The sequence below is a fragment of the Myotis davidii genome, unplaced genomic scaffold (genome assembly GCF_000327345.1).
Source record: "Myotis davidii unplaced genomic scaffold, ASM32734v1 scaffold2741, whole genome shotgun sequence".
Taxonomy (NCBI): domain Eukaryota; kingdom Metazoa; phylum Chordata; class Mammalia; order Chiroptera; family Vespertilionidae; genus Myotis; species Myotis davidii.
The window spans coordinates 29365-38550 of record NW_006292239.1 but is presented as its reverse complement, the minus strand read 5'-3'; the positions used below and the strand labels follow the sequence as shown (position 1 = coordinate 38550).

Here is a 9186-nt window from a genome sequence, read left to right as displayed (position 1 = left end):
GGCACCTCTTCAGAACCTTCCTGCCAAAAACCTGTAAGTTCATTCTAAAGTTCCTATACTGGCCTCATTTTGCAAGTGGAAAAAGCAAGGCATATAATATGAGCTTTCAGTGTCTGTGGGCTAACCTAGAGTCTTGACGGTCCCCTATCATTTTCTATCTTCCCTCTGCTGCACAGAGTCTTGCCTTGAAAGGAAATGCTATGGCCCAATTGCCTCTCAGGTCTTCCCTCAACTACACGGTGATATTATCTGGAGGGCAATAGGACCTAGGGAGGTTCAACCCCGAGGCCCAGAGAGACACACCTGCCCAAGCGTGGGTTGAGCGAGTGTGGGAGCAAGCTAGTTAGGGAGGGCGGAGTAGAAGCAGGCGTCTGCGGCTTCGTGGAAGATAATAGCTGTGGCTCCCTTTGGGGTCCGGAGTCCTGGCGAGAAGTGCTTCTGAAGATTGGTCCAAGCCCCTTTTTGTCGTGCCTCTCCACACTGAGCATCCCGCCCTGGAACTCCAAGCGGGCTTTGTTTGGCCCCAGTTGTTCCTGCCTTTTAGCCAGCCCCGGTCATCAGTGCCTCAGTTCCTGAAGCCACGGTCCTCTGACAGCTGAACTAGGACCCCGGCAGCAGATGGCACTGAAGTTTGGCGACATCTGCCCGGCCAGGTTGGCGCCCCGCACGTCGTGCTTCACGCAAGCAAACTTTTTTCGTGGGAAAGAAGCCCCTCCAGCTTTCTCTTAATCCCATAGCGCGCGCGCGCTCAGCTTCTCTTCCAGAAGACTGCGTTCAGTGACAGGGTTGTGGCCTTGCTCCGGCCTTGGGGGCGGAGCTTGCGGAATCCGAGGAGCCATCCTGAGAACCTTCGACTAAGCGTGGGTCCTGAGAGAGAACCCGACGAGAAGGCAAACTAAGAGCCACTCAGGCTGCGCCCCCTCTACTACCCTGGCTCAGTACTTGGCTGATTTGAGAGGGCACGCTGGTCAGGACTCCTCGAGAGGAGCTGCTGAGTGTTAGAGCGGCTATCCTCCTGCCTGAGGGGCGGGGGTGGGGGTGGGGGTGAGAAAGCAGGAGCCCACAGGGAAACAGCTGTCCTCATGGCCCTTCAACTGCCTGGAACTGGATTCTGGACCGGGCACAAAAATGCTTGCTTTTGCCTTGTCCAAGTTTCAGAGCACGTATGTTGACAATTGGAATCCTGAGCCAATCAAGAATTAAGTTCAAGGTGGTACTCCTGGGCTCTCCATCCCAGACTTCAACAAGTCTAATTTGAGACCAGAAGAGAGGGGTCTCCTGCTCTATTAGATCTCCGTTCTGGAATTGGACTTGACAGCTCTTCTCACCAATACTTGGACTGCAGTGGCTTCAGGGTTCTCTTAGGGGGGTTGGGAAGGGTTCTCTCTGAAGACCAGACCAAAACGCTCAGAACCTTGACAATGGACCGAGTTTATGAAATGCCTGAGGAGCCAAATGTGGATCCGATTTCATCTCTGGAGGAAGATGTCATCCGTGGGGCCAACCCCCGATTTACCTTTCCATTTGGCATCCTTTTCTCTACCTTCCTGTACTGTGGGGAGGCTGCATCTGCCTTGTACATGGTTAGAATCTATCGAAAGAATAGTGAAACCTACTGGATGGCATACACCTTTTCCTTCTTTATGTTTTCATCCATTATGGTCCAGTTGACACTCATTTTTGTCCACAGAGATCTGGCCAAAGACAAGCCACTCTCATTGTTTATGCATCTAATACTTTTGGGACCTGTTATCAGGTGAGTAACCTTTTGATCTTTTCCCACCTCCCCTCTTCCCCTTCCCCCCACCACTACCCCGAACTTGTGCAGAGAAAGATGAAGTTAATATTTACGAGACTGATACTGTGCCTCCAACTGGTTCTCTCATTTCCTCCTACTCTTGGCTTCCCTGCATACCATCCAAAAAATCTTATCTAAAGTCTTAGATGCCACCAAGATGAACATGTGACATGTACCTGTGTTCCAAAACTATGTATAGTACCATTGATACAACTAGATTAGACAATATTTGCTATCTGAATTTGGGTTGGGAAAATTGGTAGGGGTCAACTGACATGGTCACCTTGTGCACATAGGCCATACTTAACTGAAGAGTGTGTTATTTTGACTGGCTTTTAGATGCTCTATAAATTGAATGAAAGTTCCTAACCCATACATCCCATATCACATTCAATTTCTTCATCCTGAACTGCTTGGGCTGGATATTTTAAGCCATCTGTGGTCATCTGGTACCCCAGTTCACTGTAATTCATTTTTCTCTGCTAGTTCATATATTTCCTGTTTATTATCTCTTTGTATCTTTTTAAAGTAAAGGTACATGGTTAGAAAAGGGCAAAGAAAGATGGTCCATTTGTCCATCTGGATGCTGTAGCACAATGTAGTAGCATCAGGTATTTCCATTTGATTGCCTTGAAGATACAAGAATGTGCCGTATCCCAGGGAGACAGGCATCTATGTCAGCAGTCTCATCTGGATGCTATGGGATTACCCAGATAGGGAGATGTTGCAAAACTTATGAAGTCAGGAGAAAGGAATGGACCAAGTTTGTCCTGATTGCAAGAGAGGCAGAAACCTACAGTCAACCGAGGAATATGGGTCAGAGTGCTGATGTTGTAATTTCAATGGGAAGATATGTTATCCTTGTGGAAATAAACACAGTCCAAAGCTGATTAAGGATGGAACTTCCCCTTTAAAATTTTAACAATATATGTTTAAAAAGGGAGGAATTAATTAGGCTCCATAAGAGCAAATATGAGATATAAACAGAAACAGTGGCCTGGAATTCAGGAGACCTGTTATTTAGCCCTATCTGTGTCACTGACTAGTTGCATGGCCTTGATAAAATCTCTGAAGATATCTTGGCCCACAGTTTCTTTATCTGTAAAGTAAATGGGTTGTATGGGCTAGATCATGGCTCTCAAATGCTTACAGAGGCCAGGCAGGCATCACAAATTAATAAAATTGGCCATGTATGAAAAAAAACAGTAGCTTTATGTGTGATGATAAATGAAAATAAAGTTCCATGTTAAATGATGGAGAGTGGTGATGACTGTGGCAGTTGGAGTCCACATGATCTGTCTCCTTTGAAGCAGACTCTAGAGCTCCCACTCATTGTTTCCCTGTTGAAATTCAGACCCAGTATTGCCAGATCCCCCAGCTTTTCAGAAGCTCCCAACAATAGAATTTGATATGAAATACTATGATTTTAAATTTTGGCACATGACTAATAAAATAAAAACATGGTGTATGCCAAACAAATCACAGCTATTGATCAGATGTGACTTAGCTGGCCTATATCTAACCTTTGGACTAGGTAATCTAAAAAGGTCCTTTTCAGTTCTAAATCTTTGAAGTTAAGCTGTAAAAGGAAGACCTCATCAACCTAGAAGCAAGAAATTTAGAGATGTCACTAGAGGAGCATGGAATCCATTCTTCTCTCCCTTTTCAAATGCAAGATTTTGAGTTAATAGATCAAGCACTTTCAAGATGCAAATGTCAGCGAGTTCATACCAGCCCCCAGCTCTGACTTCCCCTTTTTGCTTTGTGACCTCCCAAGCCATCTTTGATTTGGACTCCACCATATGGACTGTTGAATACTATATTTTATTTTTGTCATTTAGCTTCCACTAGAAATGATTGGAAAGCACTTATAATATCAGTCAGTTAGACCCACGGCAGGGGAAAAGACAATTAAAAGTTCATAAATTATATCCTCAATATGCTTATTTTCAAGTCAAATGAATTTTTAGGTAGGTAGGAACTTGATTAATGTTATTAGGCACATGAAGGTATTTGGAGGACCCCGCTCCCTTTCAAAAATATTTTTTATGAATTTTAGAAAGAGATGAAGGGGGGGGGGGAGGGAGGGAGAGGAGAGAGGGGAGGTGGGGCGGGGGTGAAGAGAGAGAGAGAGAGAGAGAAAGAGGTGAGAGCATGAGAGAGAGAAACATTGATTGGCTGCCTCCTGCACACCCCCTACTGGGGATTGAGCCTGAAATCCAGGCATGTGCCCTGTCTGGGAATCGAACCTTTGACCTCTTGGTGCATGGGACAGTGCTCATCCAACTGAGCCACACTTGCAGGACTGGGCTCCCTTATATAAATGCAAAGATAACTTCTGGAAATGAAAATGTACTCTAATTTACTGAAGCTTATAAGCAAGGCAAACACCCTTACTTAAACCAGTAAATATCCTTAAGACTAGAAGCATAAAAGAAAATGCTTTATGCAGCTGTCACCCTCAAAATTTTACTCAGCAATAGCATTGATAAGCTTGGATTAAAATCTAAAATATTTTGTTAGAAATGCACTTAGGCATTTTCCCTGAATAGGAAGAGAATGTTGCTTTTTTCTTCTCTGTTCTCTCCTATTTTTTTCTCTCCTGGGTTTTAGAGTTTGTCCCTAGAAAGTGGGTGTTTCGACCTACATGCTTCAGGCTGTCTTACAAGCACCCATCTCAAAGGGATCCCGTGGAGAATGGGAGCTAGCACATGTTCCTCTTGGGAGCCAAAAGCCTAGGGAGCATATACATCTCTGCTTGTCTGTGGTCTATTTTTTTGTTAAATTATGCTATTATTATTATCCTCTCCTCCCATTATTTCTCACCTTGTTTTCTCTACTTCTTTCTCACTCTTTCACTTATTCAGCAAATACCCATTTGTCAATTACCCACCATGTGATAAAGGTGGTGGGCAAGATAAATAAACCCCTCTACTCCCCTCAGCCTATCAGAAAAGATGGCTTAATTTTCACAACTGCTCTTACTTATAAGGAATAGTCCACGGTTTCCATTCATTACAGGGTGAATAGAGGAAATGGTAATTCAGGTGTTTCAAAACAAGATGTTCTAGTTGCTTGTCTTCTATTCATTACATCAGAACTTCGAATGACTTCTTTATATGGGGGAGATGGAAGGGGTACAGTAGGGAATGTGGTCTTATCACTATTTCAAGGGCAGTAGGCTCTCATAAGTATGGTTCCCTCTTTGTAAAGAGATAATGGAATTTCAAAGCCTGCTGTTCCCAGACAGGTCCATAGGCCCCAAAAGCAACCCATAGAGAGATCTTTTGAGATGCCCTAGATATATAGTACATTAGGTTCTAAGTTGTCAAGTCTCTTAAATACCTTTGTTGCTAAATGGCTTTCCCATGTATGTGAGAGGTTTTCTCTAGATCCCAGTCAAGACTTGTTTAGCTGAGATACTCATAGTTGTGAGTTTTGTCTTGAAAAAGCTGAACTCAAAAGTGCCAATTATGGGGCTGAATGCTTTGAATAAGGAACACTTGACCTCAGGAACTTGAGGCTTTATGACAACCAGGGCCTTTGGAACATCATTATTCTCTCTCAACACATTGTTTACTTAATATCTTGATGTTTAAGGCACTTTCCTGCCTGTGGGCTTATTCTTAAGGAGGCAAAGCAATTCCTTAATTACTCAAAGAGACACTTTTGAAATGGTGTTCCTAGGTGGTGGGTGACTGAAAAAGAAACAAAAAGGATTTAGATTTAAGTAACTTGCAGAAGGCACCACCAACTCTTTGACTCACAAGAAATGTGTAGAATGGGAGAGAAGGAATGGCAAAAAGTAGCACTACCTCTCTGAGTTATCCCCCGCCTCCCACTAAAACCTCCCTTTCCAAGACAGCTTTAGTTAAGTTCCCATGATGCTTTACCTCTGCAGATGTTTGGAGGCCATGATTAAGTACCTCACACTGTGGAAGAAAGAGGGGCAGGAGGAGCCCTATGTCAGCCTCACCCGAAAGAAGATGCTAATAAATGGCGAGGAGGTGCTGATAGAATGGGAGGTGGGCCACTCCATCCGGACCCTGGCTATGCACCGCAATGCCTACAAGCGTATGTCACAGATCCAAGCCTTCCTGGGTTCAGTGCCCCAGCTGACCTATCAGCTCTATGTGACCCTGATCTCTGCAGAGGTCCCCCTGGGTAGAGGTGAGTAGAGTCAGGATTGGGGAGGGCTCCACTTAAATCAAGGGTCTTAGAAATCTAAAGCTGAGCTGTCTAATACACTGGCCAACAGCTTCCTGTGGCTATTAAAATGAAAAAAATTACTTTCTCAGACATATTAGTTACATTTCAATTGTTCAATAGCTATGTGTGGCTAGTGGTCACTTATTGGATAGCACATATGTGACAGACATTTCTATCATTGTAGAAAGTTCTGGGTAGCACTGGTAGATAGTCAAAGAACTTGGGAATTCAGACATCTCAGGCCTGCCACATTTCTTAGACTGAGGTAAGCGATTTAGATTAATAATGCCACAGATAAACCCTCTCTGAGCTAGTAATAAATGCTCTCAGAGGAAGCTAGTAATCCCAGCAGTCAGTAGGACATTTTCTCTAGCCTAGAGTGTTTAAATTATACTGAGGATTTTTTGTTTGTTTGTTTGTTTTCTTTAGGGATGACCATATTTAAATAAAAGGTTCCCCAATATTACTGATCATGAAATTCCTTTTTACAGTTACATTTTCTACTCAGACCCGAATCAATCTGAGTGTGGGGAGAATAGGAATCTGTATTTTTAAAAATGTATTTTATTGATTTTTTTACAGAGAGGAAGGGAGAGGGATAGAGAGTTAGAAACATTGATGAGAGAGAAACATCGATCAGCTGCCTCCTGCCCACTCCACACCGGGGATGTGCCCACAACTAAGGTACATTCCCTTGACTGGAATCGAACCCAGGACCCTTCAGTCCGCAGGCCAACGCTATCCACTGAGCTAAACCAGCCAGGGCAGGAATCTGTATTTTTTAATGCAGCCAGTTGAGTCTGATCAGACACATTTGGAAGCTAGTGATTTAATTACTTCTCCCAACTCCAGTGGGGAGAAAGAGATGGGGTGTGGAGTGAATACTGCTCAGAGTCACACCTGATCCCAGTTCTGACCTTCTCTGTGATCTTTGGAGGAAGTTACCAAAGAGGTCCCTGTCTTAATTCCCCATTTGTAAAAGAGAGATCCTGAGATGAGTAATAACTTTGGCAGAGGATGAAATATGAATTAATGTTTTCAAAGTTGAGATAAGGTACTGTTAATGACTTTTAATAGCCTGAGATTAGCTTCATCTGCTTGGGCTGGAGCTGCTACAGCTGTGGGTATAATTTTGGATCATTTTCTTATTATTAGGTACTGACCCTGCTTGGCAAAGCCCATGTCTCAAATAAGTGTAAGGAGAAAAATTTCCCTCTTTCGTATTTTTCTCCATTAAGAATTGTTCACGAAGTTCTATTGGTCTTGAAGCTTTTCATATATGTAGAATGTACAATAGTGGGAGGAGAAAAGAATGCTAATAATGCTTTTCTTCCTGAAAATTTTCAGTGTTATCAAATCATCTAATTAAAATATGTATATGTTACAAAAGTAATACACACACAAATCAATTGACCAGGTAATTGTATATGCAAAGAAGAATTTATGGAAAAATATGCAAGAAACAATTTACCTCTGGGGAGTGGAAATGAGTCAGCCAACTTTTACTTTTTACTTTATACCCTTCTACTAGTACAGTGGTTCTCAACCTTCTGGCCCTTTAAATACAGTTCCTCATGTTGTGACCCAACCATAAAATTATTTTCGTTGCTACTTCATAACTGGAATGTTGCTACTGTTATGAATTGTAATGTAAATATCTGATATGCGGGATGGTCTTAGGCGACCCCTGTGAAAGGGTCGTTCGACTGCCAGAGGGGTCGCGACCCACAGGTTGAGAACCGCTGTACTAGTATATAGTTTGAAATTGTTATCATGATCTTGTTTTATTATTTTGGGTCCTTATTTTAAAAAAAAATTAAGGTAATATTATTTTTATCCTTATTTTTTAATTATAAAAATCTGATAAGGTAAAGACTCAAAACCATACAGGATATATATATATAAAAGAGGAGATGTAATCTCACTTCCAAAAGGGAATCTCTGTTAATCATTCAGTATATATCCTTCCAGACTTAATTTTATTATCTATAATAATAAAAGCATAATATGCTAATTAGACCAGATGTCCTTCTGGACATCCTCCCGGATGACCTTCTGGATGAAGCAGGGGCTGTAAGGGAAGCTCGGGTCCCGGGTGCCAGAGGGAAGCCAGTGCTGGCAACCGGGGAAAGGAAGGCCTACTCTTCCATGAATTTCATGCATCAGGCCTCTAGTGTAAATATAAACATACGTACAACATATTCATGTATGTATGTTTTAGCCAAAAAAAGAACTGCATTAAACATTCTGTTAAGCAGAGTCTTTTTCAAAAGTGAACCAGTATGTTTTTCTTCAACAATTATTTATACATACACATATAATAATAATAATGCCCTGACCAGTGTGGCTCAGTGGATAGAACGTTGGCCTGCGGATTGAAGGGTCCCAGGTTTGAGTCCAATCAAGGGCGTGTACCTTGGTTGTGGGCGCATCCCCAGTAGGGGGTGTGCAGGAGGCGGCTGATCGATGCTTCTCTCTCATCCATGTTTCTAACTCTCTGTCCCTCTTCCTTCCTCTCTGTAAAAACTCAATAAAATATATTTAAAAATAAAAAAGGTAAACCCCTTAAAAAAGAAAAAAAAGATGCTCCCAATCTATTAAAAATAATAATAAAGATAAGTATATAATATATATTTTCCTCATATGAATTGGACCATTCTTTCTTATTTCCCCAGTCTTCTTTTGGTAGGATTGAAGTTTGTTTCTAATTTTTCATGCAAAATATTTTTCTAATTATAAATTATGCTCCCATGAACATCTGTGTACTGGAATGAAACTTTGTATGATAAATCCTGAGCAGTAGAACTTCTGGGTAAAAGGATATGCATGTTTAGAATTTTGTCAGTATTGCCAAATATCGCCCCCCCCAAAAGATTGTATGCATTTATATTCTCACCAACAATATATGAATGTGCTTGGTTCTTCATATCTTAAGCTAAATATTATTTAGTTGTATAATTATAAAATAACTTATTTTAAGACATAATTTGCATTATTTATTAGAATGAAGCTCTACATCTTTTCATGTTTGGTCATTATGTTCTTTAAATTGCTTATTTACATATTTTAGTCACTTTTTCTAGTGGTTTATCTTTTTATTTATTTATAAGAGCTATTTATATATTCTGGCTATTAATCTTTTATCTGCTCTGGATAAGTATGTATGTGTACATGTGTAT

The 9186-nt window shown here is 41.5% G+C and overlaps 1 protein-coding gene across 1 annotated transcript in view; it reads left to right on the top strand.

Moving 5' to 3' along the window:
* Positions 1 to 1079: 1079 nt before the first annotated feature.
* Positions 1080 to 9186, top strand: part of XKRX (X-linked Kx blood group related, X-linked) — a 13409-nt gene continuing 5302 nt past the window's right edge. Inside the window, exons 1-2 of the mRNA XM_006765677.2 lie at positions 1080 to 1756; positions 5700 to 5968. Of these exons, the coding sequence (XP_006765740.1) occupies positions 1422 to 1756; positions 5700 to 5968 (604 nt within the window). The 5' untranslated portion in view covers positions 1080 to 1421. The remainder of the gene's footprint in view (positions 1757 to 5699; positions 5969 to 9186) is intronic.